The 25,238-nt window shown below is 38.1% G+C and overlaps 1 protein-coding gene across 1 annotated transcript; it reads left to right on the forward strand.

Moving 5' to 3' along the window:
• On the forward strand, positions 1-24,542 carry HACD4 (3-hydroxyacyl-CoA dehydratase 4). Its single transcript, XM_003782859.3, has 7 exons — positions 1-38; positions 1,824-1,927; positions 4,935-5,062; positions 12,940-13,052; positions 17,053-17,159; positions 23,509-23,634; positions 24,460-24,542. The coding sequence occupies exons 1-7, from the start codon at positions 1-3 to the stop codon at positions 24,540-24,542; spliced, it is 699 nt and encodes a 232-aa protein (XP_003782907.1).
• The last annotated feature ends 696 nt before the right edge of the window (positions 24,543-25,238 follow it).

Raw genomic sequence — 25,238 nt, forward strand, 5'->3', positions numbered from 1 at the left:
ATGGGGCGCGTGGCGCTGCCCGCCTGGCTGCAGCCCAGGTAGGGCGCTCGGCCAGGGTCGGCGGAGGGGTGCGGGGAGGGGCGGCCGCGGGCGCGGACTCCCCCAGCAGCCGGGCTCTGGCCGGTGCCGCGCACCCAACCCTGCGCCGTGGCTCCTCGGAGCTCTGGATGGGTATAGCAAACCCAGTTCTCTACCCCACCTTCGGAGGAAGGTTCTGTATTTCCCCCATTTTGCAGCCGAGGAAATGGGAAGGACAGGCTGCGTGGCCACCCCCTTCTTTGCTGCGCCCTCTGCCAGTCCTTCCTCCTCCCCTGCAGGAGCCCTCCCCTTGACTTTCTCGGACGCGGTGTAGCGAGTGATTTTTACGTTTACTAGCTCTGGAGACTTCTCCCACGGGTGTGGATTCCGAGGGACCTGATTCAGTGCCACAGGGATAGGGCCTGGGGACGGGTCTGTTCAGCCGACAAGCCAGGTGATTCTGATGCAGGGTGAAGGAGGCTTTCCTCTTCTCAGCCCTTCAGTAGTTCGTCATGTGGGGCCTCGGGGTGCTCAAATAAAATTACCCAGCTACATCGGGTCTGCTCCCCAGCTTCTTAACCTTGTTTCCCAGAGGTTTCACGTCCCCAGATAAGAGAGAACCTTGTACCCTGGCAGGGCCACTGCCTCCACCCTTCTGAACCCCCAGGGAGCACTTCAAACAATGCTTTTCCTAACTCCCTTAAACCATATATCTGTCAATCTTCTCTTAGTCATCTCCCCAGCAACCCACAACACATTTTAAAACCCAGCTTGACTTCCCTTTTCTGGCCTGAGCAACCAAACTGCTTTCTATGTGTGTCTGATGAAGGGAACTATCTGCCGTTGCAAATATAATAGGAGGCAGTGGCAAGAGACTGACCTCAATCACATAATGTATTCAAAAGTCAGGTGTGTCCAATTACTGAATTGCCCTCCTTTGGGGATTGTTCCCAGCACGCCCCCCACCCCCAGCTAGTTCTCTCTCAAGTTCTGCACACAGCAGGCTGGGCTGCTGGGACACATGTTGACCACATCGACCCCTCTTGCACCCATGGTGTCTTGTTTGTTTGTTTTTTCAAACATATTCAAAGCTATCCTTGCAGTGACTTCTTTTATCCCTTGGTGAATAGCAAGGTTAGAACTTTATCAAAGATGAAAATGGATAGTGGATTTCGAAAAAGAACTATAGTTGATTGTAAGCAAGTTCAGTATATAGGGTCTACGATTTATGGTTCAACTTACAATTTTTTGAGTTTTATGATGGTGAAAGTTACGTGCATTCATTAGAAATCACACGTCAAAGTTTTAGTTTTAATCTTTGTCTGGGCCAGAGTAAGATACTCTCCTGATGCTGGGCAGCAAGCAGCAGCTCCCAGTGAGCCAGGAGACCATGAGGGCAAAGAACCGGTACTGCAGGGGGTACTGAGTTGCCAGACGGTTCTTCCCACTGCAGCCTGAAGTGACTGTTCTGAGCACATTTGAGGTGGGCTGGGCAAAGCTGAGGTACTAAGTAGGTTAAGTGTATTAAAAGCATTTCAGCTACAACATTTTCAACTTAATGATGGGTTTATCTGGACATACCTAGTTGTAAGTGGAGAAGCGCCTGTGCTCACTTTAGCATTAAGTGTGTGCTCTGGGTCCCTTCAAAATCTCCTGTGGATTTGGATGTAACCAAATAAAGGACTATGATATGGAACAGTTTTCTTCTGCTTGCTCAGGTTGGTCAGTACATGAAAAGATGTGTACAAGGATGAAAGGATGATCAAAAAAGACATTTTTAATGGTATTTTTTTCTGTATTTATAGGTACAGGAAGAATGCCTATCTTTTTATCTATTACTTAATCCAGTTCTGTGGACACTCATGGATATTTACAAATATGACAGCCCGATTTTTTTCCTTTGGAAAAGGTAAAACTCCAAAGCAGTTTTTAATTTTTAACTTTGAATCTTTGTTTTCACCTAGTCATTACTTATATTAATTTTAAACTTCTACAGATCTTACGTGACAGCCTTTGCTTCCTAAAACACATATTTGTGAGTAGCCATACATCTTGCTTATTGCAAAACCCAAAACCTTTTTTGGAAAAGAAGGAGGATGAGATAAGAGAAAGTGACTTGGCTTTACCCTGCATGGGCAGTTTGCCCTGAAAACTTGGACACGGCTCTGGGGTGTTGCCATTTCATGGTTCCTTTTAGTTCTGCACCCAAACTGAGCAGATTTGTTGTGTTTTGAGGAAATATGTGAATCCCAGTATAACATTTTGTGCAGAGAATTCAGAAATTAATCACATTCTTCCAGTGGGTTTTTTTTTTTTAATTCTTCAGATTTAGGGTGACTGGAGACTATTAGTAAGAAGAAACAAAAACAGGCCTCCCTTTGTTCCCCTTAAAAAGTAATATGTAAATAACGCAGTTTGTAGAGATGACTAATCACTTAAATGGGAGTTGGCATTAATGGTGTCAGATACAAACTTCCTCCAGTTTCCTAAAAAGTAAAGATACTCCTTTAAAATGGCATTTCAAATTTTAAATAGTGAATCACCAAATGACTGTCAAAATAAGATTCTTTTCGTGTCCCATCCCCACGTGGGTAAGTGTCATCACAGTTTACAAGTGTTGGGTGACTTGACAATTTCAGCAACTGCTGCCTTCAGCTAAAAACAAACACGTATAATACATCTGGGAAAAGTCATGCTGTGCTCATCATTTCAGACTTCTGTATCATAAGGAAATTAATCTACTTCTGAGGCACTATAAGCTATCTTAGGTCGCCTTTTCTTATGAAAAATCTGCAGATAAAATCTTGCCTTTGTTAAGAACATCCAAAGATAATTCAACCTAAAGCTTGAATTTTAACTATAAGCATTGAGAATCTTCAAGCAGAGGAAAACACAGGTGATGGGGAAAATGTCCTTTATATTTTTAGAAAAAAGCCATCCCTTCTAAGCCTTGGAAGTTGGCTGACACTGTATAATACTGATCCCTCACAACATGAGCCATGAACTCTGTTAGGCTGCATGTTTTCCCAGTGAGAAAAGTTGCCTCAGTCAGCAGTGTTTCTTAATTATTAGCCTGCTGTTATCATGATGGAAGATAGTTCTTTTTAAAGAAGCACAACTGGTTCATATGAAAGCAGACTGAAAACTAGTAAGTGGAAGGTCAGTATAATTCCTGAATCAATGTATAGATTAATCCAGAAGCCCGACTTTGTAACACCTGCTGCCTTCTTCCTTCTCAGAGAAGTGTAATTGATGATGCCGTGTATAGCAAGTGCAGGGCAGCGGATAAGAGCATGGACTGTCTGCACTTCAGGAGTCATCTCTGAAATGGAGGCGATGATGGTAGCGTCCACATCATGGAGCTGCTGAGAAGGCAGTAAAGAAAGGAGAATCTTCCCCAGAAGTTTCTAAACTTGGCAGGATTTCATTTTAAAATTTAAAGCACCAAATTTATCCTAGGTAGAGGAACATTTGTTCCCCTTCCATTCCAGCTCCTTCTAAGTGCAAAATTTCATTTGAGCCCTTTGTAGTGTAGACTTCAGAAATCTAAGTCAGAGGCCCAAGTTCCAGAGTTTAAAACTAACAAAACCTAGAAAAGCACTAACCAAGTATGTGTAGGAATCAAATGCTGGCTACAGATTGTCTTGTATCACAGCCTCATTAATGGCACTTTCATAGAGCTTCTCTAAAGTCATCTTTTATTTCTCATCACTGTTGTTTTCTTGGCAGTGGAAAAGCTGTGACCACAACTTTTTCTTTCAGAAGCTCACCTTTATTTACGCTTGAAGTGGTCTAGACCCTAAATGGTTAGTTACTTCTATATGGGAATTGCTTCATAATCTCATTTAAGGGAATAAATACTCTAGCTTTGGCTGTGATACCTGCCTTCTCAACTTTTTACCTTTTTAGAAGAGAAGCATTTAAGGTGTACTACAATGTGAAATGCTTTCTTTAAATTGTATTCTTAATAATTTAGTGGCCTGGGTGGTGCCTGTGGCTCAGTGGGTAGGGCACTGGCCCCATGTGCCAAGGGTGGCGGGTTCGAACCCGGCCCCAGCCAAACTGCAAAGAAAAAATAGCCAGGCGTTGTGGCAGGCACCTTTAGTCTCAGCTACTTGGGAGGCTGAGGCAAGAGAATCGCCTAAGCCCAAGAGCTGGAGGTGTTGTGAGCTGTGATGCCACAGCACTCTACTGAGGGCGACAAAGTAAAACTCTGTCTCTAAAAAAACAAACAAAGAAAGACTTAGCTTTACAAATCTTTCTATTTAGTTTAGTTTTTTTTCTTAACATTTTTAGAGACAGCATTTTGCTATGTTGCTCAGGCTAGAGTACCGCGGTCATTCATAGGTGTTACCTTAGTACATTACAGCCTTGAATTCCTGGGCTCAAGGGATCCTCCTGACTTAGCATCCTCAGTAGCTGGGATTACAGGTCCATACATTGCCCCCAGCTATTAATATTTTGCTTTTATGCGGACTTCAAGGTTGTTCTTTGTTTATTAATTTGTCCTAGTGGCACCTGTAGCTCAAGTGGCTAAGGTGCCAGCCACATACCCCAGAGCTGGTAGGTTTGAATTTGGCCAGGGGCTGCCACACAACAATGACAACTACAACCAAAAAATAGCTGGGTATTGTGGTGGGTGCCTGTAGTCCCAGCTACTCAGGAGGCTGAGGCAAGAGAATCACCTAAGCCCAAGAGCTGGAGGTTGCTGTGAGCTGTGACCCCACAGCACTCTACGAGGCCAACAAAGTGAGATTCTGTCTCTAAAAAACAATAATAATGGCTAATTTAAGGAATTTTTCACACTAAATGAATCAAAAAGGAAGTGAGTAATCTTTATTTTATATCCAAGTGTGGCATAGACTGGGATTGTGATACAGTTTTTATTAACTATATTTTTAACCCATGGGACACAGACGCAATGGTTGACACATTTTATGCTATTGGACTTGTGATGCGACTTTGCCAATCCATTTCTCTTCTGGAGTTGTTACACATATATATTGGCATCGAATCAAATCATCTTCTGCCAAGATTTTTGCAGGTAGGTCTTAATCATGTTGTTGTTATAGAATCTGTTTCATATTTGTTCTGTTTGTAGCGTCTCTTGAATTTATGGGAGTAAAAAAGCCATAAAGGGAATATACAAGTGCCTTCAGTCACTGATAAAAGAAGTACCATATTTTGCTGTGATGATATGCACTTTTTTGTCAAAATTTTTGAGGAAAAATACCCACATTATACATGGGTAGTACCAGTTCTGTATCTAAATAAATGTTTTTTAATTCTTTTAGTTATGCCTGTATATTAAAAGTGTAACTCTAGAAAGCTATAACAATATTTATATGCAAAAGAATGCCTGGGAATACAGTAACTGGCTTTGTTGAACTTATGACGAACTTGCTCCAAAAGCATTTTTGGCCAACAAAGGGCAATGTATTTCTCTTCATACACTTTAGGAGGGAGCCAACAATCCGGCTGATATTTTTACAAAATTCCTTTACAAAAAGCAAGTATCTAAATGTAAGCAAATAAAAATTTGAATTAGAAAAAATAAAAGATTTTTTTTTCCTAAAAGTTTGGGAAAAACATATGAGTGTGCATTATATATGTACATGGGACATTGTATACAGCAAAACACGTATGTTGACCAGTTTGTGACAGTCCCTTGGGTGATCAACTTACTGTATTTTGCTTGGAATATGATCAATTTCATCTAAAAATGCAAGTCATGTTTACTTTTGGTATATTTTATTGAAAAGGACTTTTCACATTTTTAGGCTAATTTGATTAATACTAGTTTCATGGTAAAATATTTTCAAAATTAAGAGTAGTATTATTTTAGTTATTGTCAATGTAAGGAATGTACCCAGTGATAACACGTAACTTTGTAAGAAGGAAAACTCACTGAGTACCTTGAATATGCCTAGAAAATGTGCCCCAAATATATGCTTTACAAAATATCTAGGCTTGCTTAATAATAGAAATTACTATCTAACAGAAATCTAGTTTCTTGGAGTTCCAGAAATTCTAGAATATGTATGATTTTAGTCACTGATAACTAAAATTTTAATGGGTTATAGAAATACGATTACTGTAATCAAATAACCAGATCTTGGTTTGGTAATTTAAAAAATAATGGCAAGTATACATTAATACTTTTTATTCAAAGGTGAGTTTTCAAGGTCTACTGTTAATGGAACTTAAATGATTTTAGTCTTTAGTCATTGGAGAGGTAAAATGTCAGGACCACCATATTTAGGAAGACAATTACCATCTTATCCTAGGCTGATTTTTATCAATTTTTGTTTTTATTTGTTTCATTTGAGATTTTATATTCCCTCTTTTTCTTTTATTCACTTACTTCCTTTCCATAGTTCTCCAAATGGAAATGGTGTTGGAAAAAGCGTCAAAAACCTGCTGGGTGTCCAAAGTTTCATTTTCTTCTCCTTCCTTTATTAAAGTTCTACAGACAATTAGAATTCCCTCATTATGCGATGACTCTGAGGCTTCTGTTTTAAAATAAAGAAAGAAAACTCTCAGGTTGTGTAATCATTCTTGGTTTTCCTGTTTCCCCATTTTTAAATGAAGAAACCGTATGTAGCTAAGAGAGTGGCTGAGTTACTTACACAGTAGTCATAGCTGACTGTCTACAGTATCTTGAAATGTTCTGTCCAACTGCCTTTAAGTAGACCAAAAACCATGTTCACTCAATTGTGGTGTGATTTTGACACTACCTTCAAAGGATTGCCTAGCCACAACTAAAATCTCCTTCTGGGAACCAGTTTTCCAAAATGTGATATCTAGGTAACTAATTCTAACCCAGAGTAGGAACTGATTAGCTAGTTGATCAATTAGTTAGTAATTCATGTAATAGGTAGTGGTGTGGGTAGATTTTTTTTTCCTGTGCTGTGTTTCTGTTTCTTCTGCTTTTGTTTCCTGTGCATTTTTAAATGTTTCACACGCACATCTCTATTTTGACCCCTAGGGAAAAGCCATTATGAACATTTAAAATTTCACAAAATTGCTAAAGGAAAAAAAAAACTCACTGACTAAAGGACAATACTTTAACAGACAGCTATATATTTTATTTTTTACACACTTAAAGGAAAAGGCCAAAATGCTATTATAAATAGCCATTTATAAAAACTATGTAGGCTCAGCACCATAGCATAATGGTTACAGCGCCAGCCACATATACTGAGGCTGGAGGGTTCAAACCTACCAGCTAAACAGCAATGACAACTGCAACAAAAAATAGCTGGGTGTTGTGGCGGGCAGCTGTAGTCCCAGCTACTTGAGAGGCTGAGGCAAGAGAATTGCTTAAGCCTAAGAGTTTGAGGTTGCTGTGAGCTGTGATGCCACTGCACTCTACCAAGGGTGCCATAATGAGGCTCTGTCTCAAAAAATATGTAAATAAATAAAATACAAAAACTAAGGACATATAGTAAACTTTTGATATTTCTAATTTTTAATGAGAATTTTAAAAAGATCAAAAAGAAGCATATAAGAAACAATAATGTAAAAACTAGCCATGTCTCCTCTCCAAATCCTCCCAAAATGACCTTGCATATTTAGCTCAGAAAAAAAAGTGTCAAAAGGGAAAATTAGTTGATTATTTAGTAGATTTAATCCTAACAACCGAATACTACTACTGACCCTGAAAGACTGATTTTGAAAAGCTTTGTTTGGACTTTGCTTGTACAAAGCCTGAGAAAAGGATTTTTATTGATACAGCTTTAGGATGTTTCAATTCAAAGAGAGGGGGAAATAGTCAAAAACGAACCTTTTTTATCATAATATTAGACTGATATTCCTTGTAGGAAACCCTACAAGTAAAACACTTTATCACCTTTTAAGAAATGCTAAAATGCAAAAATTTCACTTACAACTGTATTAAAATGGCTCAATTTCACATCCTTCTGCAGCATAATGTATACTACTGCACATGTATTAATTTTACATTTTACCCAACTTTTAAAGTTCATAAATCAAAACACTAGGAATCATTACCCCAAATTATTTTCGCTACCAAAAATTTCATTTATCAGCTCAAATCACATAAAGCATTTCTATATTTACCACTAACACCTTCTATTTCTGATAAGGGCAAGCAGAGATCTGCTTGCCAAAAATCAGAGATTTCACAGTCAAAGCCTCTCAAGAGAGATATATGAAGGAATTCCTAAAGGGGAAGATAATTCCTATACATTTTTAGGAAAACAGACAGGTTTTACCCTAATTTTATAATATTTTACTTTATTTATTTATTTGTTTGTTTACTTTAAATGTGAAGCAAGGGCTTGTTTGCATTGCTAGAGTAAAAAATCTTAAGACTTTCCACAAATTATAGACTTTTCACTTTGGACTTGGGAACAGGCTTATATTATGAGAGATAAAACTACCAAATAGTGTTGAGCTGTATTAGTTTCCAAATTTTGAAGCCTCCTGGGAATGAATCACATTCTCAGTTCACTCTGTAGGCAACATTTTCAATTTTTCTTTCTTTCTTTTTCTTTTTTTCTTTTTGCATCTGATCCATGTAGTTCTTCAGTGTGATAAGCAGAAAACTACACTTACAGGGTGTAATTTTTCAGATACTGATATTGATTTTGTTCATGATAGCCTTTATTATCTATGTAGAAAAATATTTTCCTATAAATATCACTACATTAAATAATATTTATATATTCATTATTAATAATAGCTTATATTTATTTATGGCTTTCTATGTGCCAAACACTTTTCCAAGTCTTTTACATGTATTAATTTACTTAATCTTCACAACAACCTTATCCAGTATATAATAATTACTATGTAATAATAGATACTAATTAAATTATGCAAGGTTACATAGGTTTTGAATGTAATAGCAAAACTTTAAACTGTGTAGCTCCTGAGTTCTCAGCTATTATGCTACGTTTGTTTACTATCTGTTTCACCAAGTAAAATGTAAATACCGGGAAGGCAGGGACTTGTTTATACTTTGCATATTCCCGGAGACCCAGAATAGTGTACTCAGTATCTCACTATTGAATGATGAGTAAACAAACCAAAAATAGAATTATTTAAATGCTGTTGCATTATGGAAGAAAGTAATCAGAATATATATTTTTCTGAAGTTCTCAGAAAAGTTCACAAGATTGAAATAATTTAGTTATCATTTTAAGAAAATAGTAGTTGGGAAGACACAAAGGGGCGGAGGGAGGAGGATTGTAGTGCTGTCACCTAATTGGCACAGCTCCCAGGTGAGGGGCGCAACTATAGCAGGGACATCACAAATGCAAACATCGTAACCTAATTGTGCCCTCAAATTCATCTGAAATAAAATAAAAAATTTAACAAACATATATAAAAAAAAAAAAAGAAAAGAAAGGAGGGCGGTGCCTGTGGCTCAAAGGAGTAGGGTGCTGGCCCCATATGCCGGAGGTGGCGGGTTCAATCCCAGCCCCAGCCAAAAACTGCAAAAAAATAAAAAGAAAGGAAAATAGTAGTCATTCAAGGTAACACTAATTTTAAGATTCTAGACATTTTCCTTATAGTTGAATTATCATTTTACCCCTTTCATAGCTTCGATATTTTTTATAAAGCAGTAACTCTCATTTATAAAGTAACAGTTTGGTTTCAGTCATTGTTTAACCTGGAGTTTAGGATTCCCAAATAGAATGTAAAGTATTTTTATTTTATAGTTACCATACTTTTGAGTAGAACATACTATATTTAATTTACCTAAGTTATAGGACTTTTACCATACATTTTGTTCTACCTGTTAAAGTTATACTAAACATTACAAGATAATTCACTAATAATTAGTCCTTATTTTAGGTTAATATGAGGGTAGAGAGGATTAAGTTACATAGATTGCATTTGTTGGAGGAAAGTCCAAGTTGAGTTGTGTCCCTCACCCAGAAGGTGTACCATATATCCCTAAATTGTGCCTGTTAGTTGAGAGCACCCCAATCTCCCTCCTTCCTTTTCCCTCCCCCTATGTGGGTTGAATTGTGTTTTTCTCTTATGTGGACATGTATTTGTTTGTCTACTGGTTTCATATTAGAATTGAGTCCACTGCATACTTGCTTTTTTATTCTTGTGATACTTTACTGAGTAGAATGTTCTTCAGCTCCATTCAGGTCAATACAAATGATGTAAAGTCTCCATCATTTTTTACAGTTGAATAGTATTCCATGGTATATATATACCACAGATTATTAATCCATTCATGTGTTGATGGGCACTTGGGTTGAAACAATGACAAATTTCTAATTTTTTCCTAGTATAAAACTCTAAATAATTGGTCAGATGATCATAGTAAAGAAAATTAATAAATTTTAAAAGTCTTTCCTAAAAATTGTTCTGGAATTGATTTAGAAAATCAAAGAGGCTCTTGTTTTAAGGCTTAATTTTTAAAGAGAAGCTTTTTTAAAAAAGAGACTGGATGTTAGGCTCTAGATTAACCCATCAATTAACAAAGGAGACAAAGTCTTAATATTTTAGGGGTGGAATCACTTTGTCTAGGTTTTGATTCCAGACCTATAGGCAAAGTCATTTTCACTTAGTAAAATGCATGTCTTTTGGCAACAGCAGATAATAATAAATAATAGCACCTACTTCTTAGAGGCAGTGTGGAGATTAAATGAGATGGTATATGGGTAGAACCTGGCACAAAGTAACCAATAAATACTGGCTTTTACCAACTTAAAGAACATCTCCATCTAAATTCTCCCATGGCATTGCCATTGATTAGTCAAGTTAGAGTTAAATAACTGTCAGATGATTTATTAACTAAGTAGATTGACACTGTATATAGGGGAGTCTTCACATGTATGTATGTGTGCTGTGGTTTGTGTTTTGGGGGACACATTGATTGCTGCTCTCTATAAAACTGGGATTCCATCACTAACATGCCACGTACCCATAAGTGATGATTTTCAGTAGGCTGAGTTTCATCATGCCTCTCCAGTCTTTCTCTCCCTTTTAGATTTTCCCTTCTGTCCTCATCAATTAAGGGGCAGCCTGACATCACAGATAGCTCACAACTCTGGAAACCAGGACACTTAGGCTATATATGTTTTCCAGGTCTGCCATTAGTTTGGGCAAGTCATTTAACTTCTCTGGTTCCCAAATTCTTTATTTGTAAAAAGATGAGGTTAGGTTAATATCAAAGTGGGTTTTTTTGTTTGTTTGTTTTTTATGTAGAAGGGACTCTAGCAATCATTTTACCAAGAGGTGTCTTGATTTTTTAGTAGCTAGCCGTGTAAGTAAATACCTGAGTTGTATGCATGAATTCATGTGCATGCATTGCCCGAGATTTTTAGCAAAAACTAGAATATTTTCATAATTATCAGGCACTGATCAAATGTAAGATTAGATAGTGCCTAAGTACTCATTTGCTGCTAAGATCTTGTATCTGAAGGCTGCAGATGTTATTACAAGGTTGGATCATTTAGTACTTACAGTTGTAGTTTGGTAGAATTCATTATATAAATATACTTGAATTAAAAGAACTAGGGCATTACATGTATGATAACGAAAGACTAACAAAAGGAAAACAGCTATGTAGATAGCTTCCATAAATTGACCAAGATTTGAATCATATCTAATTCCCCTTAGCCAAGCAAGGATCCTCTTGACTCACACCACTGTAGTCATAAACACACTGATATAGCTTATACATGTGGATTTATGATCATGGGGCCAATTGTTGACAAATTCTGGATTTCTCTGCATGAGATGATTTTTCAGGACCAACAGCCTATGATTCTAAGTCACAGGTTATTCTAGTCTTTTCTCCTTGATCTGCTTTTAAAATAAAGCCAACTACTGAAAAATATAAACTAATCTCCCCTTTAATGCTCCTTCAATCTCAAATACATTTCCCTTTGACCACTGAAAACAAAGTAAAATCTTCTACTAAATCCCCCCCCAAATGCAGAATGTACAAAATATATTACTATAAGAAGGCACATTAGGTTGGGAAAAGGAATGTATTTTTTGTGAGGCTGATAATTGGAGCTAGGCCAAAAATATGTGAATTTTCAATAATTTGTAAGTGCTTACTGACTTGGAATAGATATTCCAAGAATATGTTGAATTCTTTGCATTTTCTACTAGCTTATGAGTATTAGGATTATATTACTCCCCTACCAAAAAAAATACATATATATATATAGTTTCTGTATTGGGTGGAAGCAAAATTTCTCAGCCTATCATTCAAAACCCTTTACAACCCAGCCCCAAACGTATTTTCAATTTCATCTATTATTCTTTTCTAAGCTCCTTTCACTCTATTCCCCCCAGTGGTTCTTGTTACTCCCCAAGAACCCCTACATTTTTGCACCTCTGCCTCTTTGTTTAGGCTGTTCCCTTTGCAAAGATGCCCTTTCTCAGATGCAATCTACCTGGCAAACTCTTTTCCATCTTTTGAGATCCAACTGACCTGTCACCAACCGACGTGTCTCTCTGCATTCTTTCTCCAGGCAGACAGTATCTCCCTCACCTGTGTTCTCATACATAGCACACACTGCACTGGTTATCATTCTGCAGCCATCACTCTCATCACTGCTGCCATCTCTGGAGCAAGGACTATGTTTACATTATAGCGACTAACACACAGAGGCCACTCAATAACAGCTTTAATAGAAGTGTGTGCATGTGGCATGAGAAAGGGAAATATCTTGATTCAGATCAAATACGTGTTATCTTTTCATTCATTATTTATAATTTGGAAAGCACAGAAAAACAAAAGGAGGACGTGAAATTCACCCGTAACCTTCCTACCTCAGACACAGTCATCTTTCACAGTTTAGTATACATATTTCCAGCTATCGTGTACTTTCAAAAGATCTGGTTTTTAAAACTAGAAAATTACCTCCATGGCCTAACAGGTGATCCTAACTTTTGACTTTGCTCTTTCTTTACTAGCTCACAGAGAGAATTATCATCCTTTTTGTGGTGATCACCAGTCAAGAGGAACTCCAAGAAAAATACGTGGTGTGTGTTTTATTCATCTTTTGGAATCTATTGGATATGGTTAGGTAAGAAAAAAAAATAATCTCTTAAAACAAGGCCAAGTTTCTTTCTACAGTGAAACCAGTAATAGCTGCTTAACTTTGGTTGTTCTGAATGAGAGAGAAAAACATATCCCTTTTCAAATTATTTTATCTTGATACAGAAATGTATTTTTAGTGCTTTCCTTAATGGGCATATCAAAGATAATGAAAACCTACCATGGTATTACAAGAGCAAATCAGTGCATTCGGGTTTCCAGCAGAAGGCTTGGCATAACACCAAGTTGGAATAACCCTCACAGCTGTTTGCTAATGAAAGGCATTCCTTACGAGTGCTGCAGTACGTTACTTTAATAAGCAAAGCAGGACTTTTATCACATCATGGTCAGAATTTAGAAAGTTAGTTTCTGTGAATTCAGGAATATTTTAAATTTAGGGCCTCATCTCGAGGCTAAAAAACATTCAATTCTATATTCTTTTTGTACTCAATTCTGGTAGGTTCAAATGACTAACTGAAGTCCTTCCCTAGAAGGGAGCCCTTGCCCTAGGTAGTCTTTAGCATCCTCTAATTCCAAAACTTTGCAGTGAGAGATACCTGGTCTCATCTTTACCAGTAGTGGTATGAAACAGTCCCCTTTGCTGAGTGAGCCCCTAATACACCTCACTTTGAGGAGCTATCCTAATTGCTAAGGTGGCGTTCACAAATGACAGCTGGCCCTCCCACTTGAAAGATCTGAATGTGACTATGTAACAAAAGAACTCAGTTTTTAGCAGGTAAATTCATTTTTGTTGATAATTTATCTGGATTAAAATGTGTCTATAGGTTGAATCCTAAATTAATTATAATAAAATATTTTGTTGAATTCAAATGACTTTGTATATAAAAATTAGATATTTCTCATTTTTAATTGCTAATTTTATAGACTTATGGCACACTTCGTAGACTTTTATAACTTGGGACTATAAAATTCATAGGATTTTGATTTTGAATTCATAAAATTCATTGTGTTTTATTTGAGACTACAGTTTTCCAGGATACTATTCTTGAGAACATCTGACTCTTTCAGCATTTATTCAGTCTCAAATCAGCTCAATAAACCAATAAGGGAACAAAACAAATTTTGCATTGAAAGTGGTAGCATGCTGTCATGGGAAGACTTTTGGACATAGAAGTGGACGATCTATCTTCTTGATAAACCCACGTCCACTACTTACCTGCTAAATGATTTTAGACAAATCACTTAATCTTTTTAAGTTTAATAACATCTTCATTAAGAGATGATTTATGTGCCATAAAGTTTATCTTCTTAAGATATAAAATTTGTAGGTTTTAGTAAATTCAAATAAATGTGAAACCAACGCCACTACCTAATCTAAGAACATTTTCATCACCTCCAAAAGAAATCCCATACTCATTAGCCATCAATTCCCATTCTCTCCCTCCCCCAGGCCTGGTAGCCACCCAAATATTATCTCTATAGATTTGCCTATTCGGGAAATTTCATGTAAATGGATCATAAGAATGTGGTCCTCTGTGACAGGCTGCTTATACTTACTATCATATTTTCAGGGCTCTTCCATGTTGTAGCATGTATTAATTAGTACTTGCCTTGCTTCTTTTGGGCTGACTATTCTGTTGTATTGATGTACCACTTTTTACTTATCCATTCATCAATCATTGGGCATTTGAGTTGTTTCCACTTTTTGGCCATGAAGAATTCTTCTATGAACGTCTAGGTACAAGCTTTTCTGTGCATATGTTTTCATTTCCCTTATACTTAGGAGTGAAATTCCTGGGCACCTAACCTTTTTGAAATTCTCTTTTCCCCCTCTGTAAAATGGAATGGGGCTATAGAATTATTTTCCCAACCTATCCTAAAATGGCATTTTTCAAATAAAAGACCAGGGAACTTCCTCAAGCAGATAAAGGCATTTATGATAAGTCCATAGCTGACATGGCATTTAACAATGAAAGACTGATGCTTTCTGCCCAAGATGAGTAAGGGTGTACACTCTTGCCCTCTGTTTCCAAATTGTATTGGAAGTTCTCTGCATGGCAATTAGGCAGAACAAAAGCAAAAAACAAAAAACTATAAAAGCTATCCAGACTGTGAAAATTAAAACTATCTCTTTCTTATAAAAAATAAGGAATCCACTTAAAAAAATCATAGAACTAAGTTTAGAAAGATTATAGAATATAACATCAATATATATTTTCAATTACATATGTATGTATTTGCAGTGAACTATCCTAAAATGAAATAAAAATTCTGCTTGTAAAAGCATCAAAAAGAATAAAGTACTTAGGAATAAACTTAATAAAAAATGCAACTTGGATACTTAAAATTCAAAACACTGTTGAAAAAAATTAAAGATCATAACAAATCAGAAGACATCCCACATGGGTTGGAGGCTTACTATTGTTAAGACAACAATACTCATTCAATGCAATCCCTATTAGAAATCTAGCTGACTTCTTTGCAGAAATTGAGAAGCTAATCCAAAAACTCAGATGGAAACTCAAGGAACCAAGAATAGCCAAAACATTCTTGAAAAAGAAGAACTTAGTAAAGGACTCACTCTTTCCAATTTAAAAACTTACTATAAAGCAATGATAATCATGAGTGTGGTACTGGCATAAGGACAAAGCATGAAATAGAATTGGTAGCCCAGGGATAAACACTCACATTTTTGGTTAGTTTTCAAAATGATTGCCAAGATCATTCCATGGGAGAAAGAACAGTCTTTTCATCAAATGATGCAGGGACAACTGGATATCCACATTTAAAAGAGTGAAACTGGGTCCTTAACTTACACATAAGACCTAAAACTATAATAAAACTATTAGAGGAAAAGGTAGGGGTAAATTTTTGATGACTCTGGATTTAGCCATGGATTCTTAGGTATGATACCAAAAACACAAGCAACAAAAGAGAAAATAAGTTGGACTTCCTCAAAAGTGGCTTTTAAACATGAAAAGATACCTGTTCTTTTGTAAGAGAAAGATAATGAGATACCATTTTTTCACATAGATTGGTAACGATCCGAAAGTCTGATAATGTGGCATATTTAGTAAAGGTCTGCACAGTTGGTATAATTATATATAATGAGAATATACATCAATATACCCAGGCAAAAACATTTCTGAAAGAACACTAAAGAAACTAGCCTTGATCAGGAGTGGGCTTCAGGTCTTGGAATGAGAGAAAGATTTACTTTTCTCCATTCATATTTTCAAGGTTTGGGGGGTTGTTTTATTTTGCCATATGTATTTATTGCCTCTAGCAGTGGTTCTCACAGTGTGGCCCCTCAATCAGTGGCATTAGCATCTCCTGACACTTGTAATACAGACTCTCAGGCTCAACCCTAGACTCAGTGAATCAGAAACCCTGAGGTTGGGCCCCAGAATATGTACTTTAACAAGCCATCTGGGTGATTCTTATGTATGCTGAAGCCTGTGATCCACTGGCCTATTTAAAGGAATAAAAATGATGTCAACCTCTTCTTATATCACAGTGGTAGGTTTAAAGCTACTGTACCCAAAATAAGCTCCTCTCAAGGCTAGTTCTTTAACTAATCATATAAAATGGCTCAACTAGAAGCAGAGGAATGCCAACTAAAGATTCGGAAGTTACATTTTTATTTGTAAATTCATTCTGAGATATTTACAAATGTATCTGTCTTGAAAAATCTAGCTGTCTTGCTCCATAAAATGGGCTTGGCTTTTTAATGAAATTGAAGTTACCAATCAAGGAGATTCGTAACTAACTTCTTGGACAGGGGGTAAGAGTTACATCTTTGCTCTCTTCAGCTCTGTAATTATGTGCGATTTACCTACAAGACAAGCTAGACTGACAGGGTCCCCTTCCTTCCATTTTTACCTCTATCCTTGTTTAAATTACAGAAAATAAAGTATATAATTTGCACATTTTCCTATTTTATATCTGTATTTAAATATGTTTCGTCTTCTGTTATTTCCCAGAAATCAGTGGCCAATGATGTTCATGAGCGTCTGGTCTCCTTTCAGGTACACTTACAGCATGTTGTCAGTCATAGGAATATCCTACACCTTACTGACGTGGCTCAGTCAAACACTGTGGATGCTGATTTATCCTCTGTGTGTTCTTGCTGAAGGTAAGAAAAGAGCAGCTTGCCGCATAGCTTATTGACCAAAGCCATCTAGTTATAATGGTTCTCTAATTGTTTTGACCATTAAATGACCATTTTTGCTACTATTTAGCTCAATAAATGTATCCTTCCTGGCCTAGTTTTCTTGTGGAAAGAACCAAGTTGGAGGGGGAAGCTGCTCTACACAGTAGAGAAAATCTGGATGGGAAACAAGGGCATCTGAGTCCTTCATTAACTCACAGTATTGAGTTTTGGGATAACTCACTTAACTTCTCTGTTTTCGCACCGAAGAGGGGTTTAACATTTAGACACTGTATGATTTTTTTCTACTTTTAATGCACAGAAATTCAGTTTCCTAGACTAGCTTTCCCACTTACCATCTTCCATATGTCCTTTTCCCTGACTTCCTCAAGTAAGTGAATTCCCTCAGGTATAGCATCATGACTCTCTTTTTCATATGGCTTATTTCAGTGATAATTAGACACTGACTAGACCTTAACCTCCGTGAGGATTCAGGGACGTTTGTCTCTGCTGCTTTGCTTCCTTCCTTTCAGCTAGGCACCAGTATACATGCTCAACTAACACTGGATGAATTATTGAATATGACATAAAGTAGGTTGATCGTATAGCCTAAATATAAACCTGTAACTTACAACCAAATAATTAAAATCATCAATTTGCAAAGAGGTTGAGAATATTTGGGGAATATATGCTTCCTTCTGCAATGGATTTGGCAGACTGGTGGGGAGTTTCCTGAAAGACATGATTAAATTTTTTGAAAACTAAAGGCATAAAAAAATTAAGAAATCAGGCTAAGGCAGCGCCTATGGCTCAAAGGAGTAGGGTGCCGGCCCCATATGCCGGAGGTGGTGGGTTCAAACCCAGCCCTGGCCCAAAACTACATAAATAAAGAAAAAGAAAAAGAAATCAGGCTAAGATAACTAAGGGAAGGGCGGTGCCTCTGGCTCAGTGAGTAGGACACTAGCCCCATATATCAAGGGAGGTGCATTCAAATCCGGCCCTGGCCAAACTGAAACAAAAAAATAGCCAGGCGTTGTGATGGGCGCCTGTGGTCCCAGCTACTTGGGAGTCTGAGGCTAAGAGAATCACCTAAGCCCAAGAGCCAGAGGTTGCTGTGAGCTGTGATGCCACAGCACTCTACCAAAAGTGACAAAGTCAGACTGTGTCTCTAAAAATAATAAAATACATACATAAATAAATAATAAAAAGATAACTAAGGGAAAACATAAGGAAACAGACTTAACATAAAATGATGGTGACATTGGCAATAAGCATAAAGTATAATAAAGCCAATATGTAAACTAAAAGCACATGTTTTCTATCTCTTGATAACCAGAGCAAAGGAGCTTAAGGCACAGTGAATCATAGTAGATAGAACTTTTAAATTCCTTTTCAAAAGGAAGAATTATAAAATGTTGAAGTAGACTGTGCCAAGAGAGTTTAGAGAATAATCTCCTTGAAAACCATAAAAAACTGATTGCCCAGTCTTTAAGAATAAAATCCTTCTCTCATTGAAACATTTATTGAGTGCATTCCTTTGGTATATCAAATGAAAGTACTTTGAAGAACAACTAAAAGAAATGGGGAGATTATCGGTCAAAGAGTGCAAAGTTTAAGTTAGACAAAAGAAATAAATTGTTGAGATCTATTGTACAGTGGGGTGACTGTACTTAATGTTTATTTCAAAATAGCTAAGGGTAACTTTCAAATGTCTTACCCTAAAAATGATAAGTGAGGTGATATGAATATTAATTAGCTTAATATTATCCTTCCCCATTGTATATGTAAATCAGAACATCACATTGTACCCCCATAAATGCATATAATATTAAATTTAAAATTATATTTAATAAAAATAAAATTTAAAACATAAAAGAAAATCTAAAGGAATATAGTGGAAATATAACTAATCCCTTCCTAACAATAAGAGATGAGTAAATGAATAGAAAGTTTTCCATTCTTATTATTACATAACTCTAAGCTTTCCTTTGAGGGAAGCCATGCTCCTGATGGTATATAACTGATATATAACTCACATTCTTTTATTACATGCATAAACTTTCTCTTGTAATTATAATGTAAGGTATATGAAAAGAAAGAGAAAGTCTAGAAGCCTACATGATAAAACGTCCATAATGATTAATTTCAGGTGGTGGAATCTGCATGACTGTAGTTTTATCTTTACATTACAGTTTCTATATATTTCAGATGCCCCATAGTATAAAAATATGCAGTTAAGGGAACCTATTTAACTTTTAATAACTCTTAATATTCACAACTTTTATGAAGTTAATATTATAACTTTGTTTACTTTTAATAATTACGATTTCCTGTCTGCTAAATGTAAGACAAAAACAAAGTTCAAATAAATAACCACATCAACTAGTTATAAAATGCTAGAAATTGGGGGTGTAGCCTGTGTTAACCTCTGACCGTATGTTTGGTGTCAAACACAGATGCTGCCTGAGGCCCCTCATAACCCTGCTTGGTCTGGCTCTCCCAGTTGTAGGCTCCTGCCTTTTCTTCCGTGTTTCACTTTTTATTTTTGTCTTTGAAAAATGTTTATTATGTATATCAACTGACTGCATAGAAATAGGAAAAGAATATATTAAGTTCCATGTATTTCCCACCAGCTTCATCGTATCTTAGCATGTTCCCATAATTGTTTCAGATTTAGTCTTATTTCAAACTATCAAGGGGGGTACAGATGTTTTTGTTCCACGGATAGCTTTCATGATGCTGAAGTCAGGGCCATGAGTGTGAATGGTGCTCATTGAAACTGTTAGGCAGGTTTTTTCCTCCCCTCTCCCCCCTGCTCCCCTTCTTGATTTTCAGTGACCTTTACATCTCTCTGTGCCCAGGTGTATCCAATAGTTAGTTCCAAGTTTTTGAGAATACATGTGGTCTTTGATTTTCCAATTTTAAGATACTTTAGGATAAGTCTCTTATTGTTCCTATTGTTTTTAGACTTTATAACTCTAGCCATCTTATTGGGATAGTTTTAATTTGCATTTCCCTGGTGATAAGTGATGTGGAGCATTTTTTCATGTGTGTCGGTCATTTGTCTATCTTCTTTTGAAAAGTGTCTGTTCATCTTTTCTGCCCACTTTTTAATGGGGTTGGTTGGGTTCTTATCTGAGTTCTTTGTAGATCCCGGACATTAACCCTTTGTCAGATGTATGGTTTGCAAATATTTTCTCCCATTCTGTAGGTTGTCTCTTTGCTCTGTTGATTATTTCCTTTTCTGTACAAAAGATTTTTAACTTAATCAAGTCCTATTAATTATTACTATTTTTGAGATAGAGTCTCACTTTGTTGCCCTCAGTCAAGTGTCCTGGCATCATAACTCAACAGCAACCTCAAACTCTTGGGCTCAAGCAATGATTCTTCTGTCTCAGCCTTAGTGTGGTGGTTATAGATACCCTTAGCGTGGTGGTTTTCTCAGTTATTCACGGCCGTAGTGGTGGTATGCTATGTGTGTAAGCAGACTCCCTGTCTTTTGTCGGCAAAGGGAGATGGAGGACTTTGAAGTTCTGTCTCTTTCCCCAGCCCTGTGGTCTTCTTAACAGCATGAATTATGCCAAATACAATTTCTGAAACAGTTGGTGATGCTTGTGGGCAGGAATCAGCCACGTCTTGTATGACTGAATCAGTAAGTGCTGTTATATGCTGTACACGTTGTCCTCTCTCGGTAAGACACTTGCCAGTAGGTGGCCCTTGCCAGAAAGAGCCAGCTGGAGTGTCGTGTTTTGGTACCTGTGACCAGCTTGCATCCCTCAGGAGAAGCACTCAAATGGCCCAGATGGTGGGTGGGGCCCTGGATCTCCCAGGGGACTTATTTTCCATCACAACAGAGAAGAGTGGAGGAGTGAGAAGTGGAGGAGTGAGACTGGCCAGGGATGAATTGGGGGAGCGCGCCTTCAGGCTCCACAAAGGCAGGCACAAGAGTGGTCTTGGCAGGGGTCCAGGGTGAGCTCTCAGGCCACTCAGTAAAGCCACTAGAGAGGCACAGAAGCAGTCGCACCAGGCCGGAAAGTCTGTTTGTAGGGGAACTGCCATCTGGAATTCTTAGTCAGGGGTCCTCAAACTTATTAAACAGGGGGCCAGTTCACTGTCCCTCAGACCGTTGGAGGGCCGGACTGCAGGCCCCAGGACAAGTCGGCTACTAAGCAGGACAGGCAGCAGTGGCAAAAACAGCTGGTGGGCCGGATAAATGTCCTAGGTGGGCTGCATGGGAGGATGGGAGGCCCATGGGAGGATGCCTGGTCTAGCTGGTGGGAATGGGTTTTGCTTTCCTCTCTCTACTCTTACCCCAAGGTTTCCTTTCAGCATCTGACCCACAGGCATGGCCTCAAACTAACTGAGTTCCCCAGCAGTGGGGCTGGGAGCTTCTCTGTCCAAACTCCACCCTGGACCCTAAGTGTGGCTTTTCGGGGTGGGGTGCTCTGTGAGTGCACTGCTGTGGGAACCCACGCTGCACTCTTTCAGTTCTGCCCACAGGGGCTCCCTTGCCTCCAGATACTGGTTAACAGATCTCTCCTTTGTGTCCCAAGCAACATGATTGAGTCCTGGGGGAATGGGATCCAGCCTGCAGGTCTATCCCCTGCTCCCCTAGGTTCAATCCCTGACTGTGCCACGGAGAAGTGTGGTGGTCCTGAGCTGTCCCTGGAGCACTCGGGCAAGTTTAATATCCCTCTGCTTCTGGGTGCATCCTGCTCTGCTCAGCAGCCAGGCCAGCTAGGGAGGGCTGGTGGGTGGGGACTCAGTCAGAGCACCACCTGGTCCACTGCAGGTCCCTACTAGGAAAGGTGTAAACCCCACATCCTGCAGGAGCCTTGAAATAGTGGACATGCCAACAAAGGGGGAAGCGGCTGCTCCTGAGAGTCTGAGTCAGTTGTCTCCTGGAGGACATGTGCCACTCAGCAGCAGGGGGCAGGAGGTCGGTGGGAGGAAAAGCATCTGAATGGAGGAGAGCGGACCAGCTGGTCATCTTTGTCCCTTTACCTGTAAGGTAACCTACCTAGAATGTCCAAGATCTGAGATCACACAGATCCCCTGGGACCCATGGGTCCCAGTGGCCACTGCAATCTGGGCTGGAGTTTGGAAATGTTTGTGTGGAAATAAGCAGCACAAAAACGAAGGGCTGAAGCTCCCTGGGGAGGACACAGTCACACGATGGAGGGAGAAGCAGTATGGTGCCCACCATGTCTGCTGGGGTCTGTGGTGATGGGCAGTGACCCAAGGGGGCTGGCAGCCTGGTGATTCTTTTGAAGCTCCCAGTTCACTTTTGACAGCAGCTTTTGGGCTCATGAGGGTAGAAAAGCTTTCCAGCAGCTTGGGAGGCAGCTGACTTCCAGAGGTGGGAGGGGAGGAGAAACAAAACCCCCACTTACCCTTTCCAGGGGGCTCCAGGTTTCTGGAGGGCTGGTCTCTATTGATAATCTTCCTCTTCCTTGTTCTCCGCTATAGCTTCTTCCTGTGGAATCTCTGGTAGGTTCTAGCCCTTTTCCCTCAGAATTATACCTAATCTATGTTATTTTTATTTTCATCTGAAACTTTCCCTTCTTTCTGAGACAATCTGGGAATGAGCATCTCTGGTCATCTATTTTCCCAATACTCTTACCATTCTCTTATTCTCTCTTTAAACACTTTTTATTTTGAAATTACTTTAGACTCACAAGAAATTGCAAAATTAGTACATCATTCCCATGTACCCTTCATCCAGCATACTCAGATAATATAGTACATTTTATTATCATGTTATGCCATGAAATGTTATCAAACATCTGTACATGGAGTATAATTTCATAGGACCTCCATCTCTCTCTGACACCAGACTCTTCCTTCAAAATAATTCAGGCTGGCATTTTTCACAGATGTCTTCAGAATTTTTATTAAGTATTACTAGGGCTTGGAGAGGAAGATGATCTTCCAAGGGCAGTTGGATTGAGGAAATGTTGGGTGAAACCAGTTTCTTTATTGCAGAACTTCTCAGAATCCCTACGAGGTTAATGTGTTGTGAAACTCCAAGGGGAAAATAGATGCAGCATTTTCTAACTTCACTTGTGTATCACCCCTCTTGGTGGCTAGTGGGATAGAAGTATATGGAGATACCATTTTTAGAAACTCTCTCTATAGCCATGATAAAGTGTACAATGGACAAAATTCAGCAAGTCACACTGCTGTAACAGTCTTGCAGATTTTGATGATATGTTAGGTGAAAGATTCAGCGGCAGTCATTATCATAATCATAATACCCTTCAGCTATGGAGACATATATATACATCCTGTAACAACATGAGGAAAATCTTTATGATTTTTTTTTTTTAAACAGCATTTGCCATCTATCAGTCGCTGCCTTATTTTGAATCATTTGGCACTTATTCCACCAAGCTGCCCTTTGACTTATCCATCTATTTCCCATATGTGCTGAAAACCTATCTTATGATGCTCTTTATAGGTAAGTGGTTTTTTGTTTTGTTTTTGCCTTTTTCCGGGTACTTTTTGGTTTGTGCTGCCGTCTATCTTAGTAGTTAAGTTGGAAAACACGGGACAGACCAAAGAGGGAGCCTGACAGGATGAATTAGATCTTGTTAGAAAAGCCTCTGGAATTTATGCTTTTTAACAGGGCATCGGAAATCAAATATATCACTGTTTCATTGCATGAACAAGAACGGTTTTACTAGCAGAAAATATAACTGCATTATGTATGAAGAAAAGAAGTCTGGCTACTTCTGATTTTTCTATTTATATCTCTCTCTTTTTTTTTTTTTTGGCCTTACATGCTTAGCACTTCCTAGCAGGCAAATGAAAATAGATATTAAAGACTGTAGAAAAAGTTATGGAGTAGAAAACTTACAGTTGAAAAAATCTGAACAATTAACTTGTATTCTAGGGAACTGGGAGGCAAAAACCTTCTATCGTTAAATTTTAGTTTCCACAACTCTAACCTTCACAAATCTCCAAGATAATGATTATCTCTAGAAAATAGCAGATCTCAGACATAAGAAAGACACATGTGAGGAAAGATAAGTGTGAAATTTTAGAGAGGTAGAGAGAGCTATCCTACAGGAGGAAGAAAATTCCTGACATTAAAAAATGGTAGCATAGAGAAGTTTGATTTACTGCCCTCTCTGCATAAAATCTGGACACATCGTTAAATCTCCTTTGCAAGTGTCTTGTCTCTAAAATCCAGGCAGTGCTCTGACTGTATTTTAAAATCATAGTTCTTTCTAGAGAAATGATTTATCATGTCACTTACTCATGTCACTTCCTTCTCTGTTAGGTATGTATTTTACCTACAGTCATCTTTACTCAGAAAGAAGAGATGTACTCAAAATCTTTCCCATGAAAAAGAAGAAAATGTGAAGCACGACACTCCAGTGTAACATGGTAAAAGACTGAACTGCAGTAAATACAGCACAGGGAGTATTACCTAATATGCGACAAAGATCCATGATATGAAATAACTGCAATATCACAATAGACTGTTTTTTTGCACGTTATATTTTTAAGGCATACTCTGCATACCCTTTCTGCATCACCAAATCTGTAGATTTTACACATGTTGAACTTATACTGTATAAAGGCTGCTTATTTTCCTGTGAAGTTAATGAGGAATAGGAGATTAACTGAAGTAGATTAAATTAAATTGAGAAACCAAACTTGGCGATGTAAATTACATGTAGCCAAACAGTAGTTCTGTAGGAGGGGAATGATGTAAATAGGTTCTGAAGTCATGTAGAACAATATTATCTAGACATGTCATTGATTTTCCTACAGCTAGCAATTTAATACCCACCCTAAACATTAAACACATTTAGAAAATTGAACATTTTCCCAAGTCCTGTATTTTAGCTCAGGCTGCTATAATGAAACACCATAAACTACATGGTTTGAACAACAGAAAATGATTTCTTACAGCTCTAGAGGCTGAGAAATCCAAGACTGGGGGTGTCAGTGGCTGAGGGTTGTCTTCCTGGTTTGTGGATAGATGCCTTCGAGTCAACTCTCGTCTCTTCCTGTAATGGCCCTAATTCCATTCCTAATTTCCTCCCAAAGGCC

The sequence above is a fragment of the Otolemur garnettii genome, unplaced genomic scaffold (genome assembly GCF_000181295.1).
Source record: "Otolemur garnettii isolate 467f Iridium unplaced genomic scaffold, OtoGar3 scaffold00006, whole genome shotgun sequence".
Lineage (NCBI taxonomy): Eukaryota > Metazoa > Chordata > Mammalia > Primates > Galagidae > Otolemur > Otolemur garnettii.

Bases quoted from the DNA above. Each gene is read 5' to 3' on its own strand.
- HACD4 (XM_003782859.3), top strand. From the start codon at position 1: ATGGGGCGCGTGGCGCTGCCCGCCTGGCTGCAGCCCAG. The intron at 13,053-17,052 runs GTAAGAAAAAAA...GTCTCCTTTCAG, and splicing joins AATCTATTGGATATGGTTAG to GTACACTTACAGCATGTTGT. The intron at 17,160-23,508 runs GTAAGAAAAGAG...TTTTTTAAACAG, and splicing joins TCTGTGTGTTCTTGCTGAAG to CATTTGCCATCTATCAGTCG.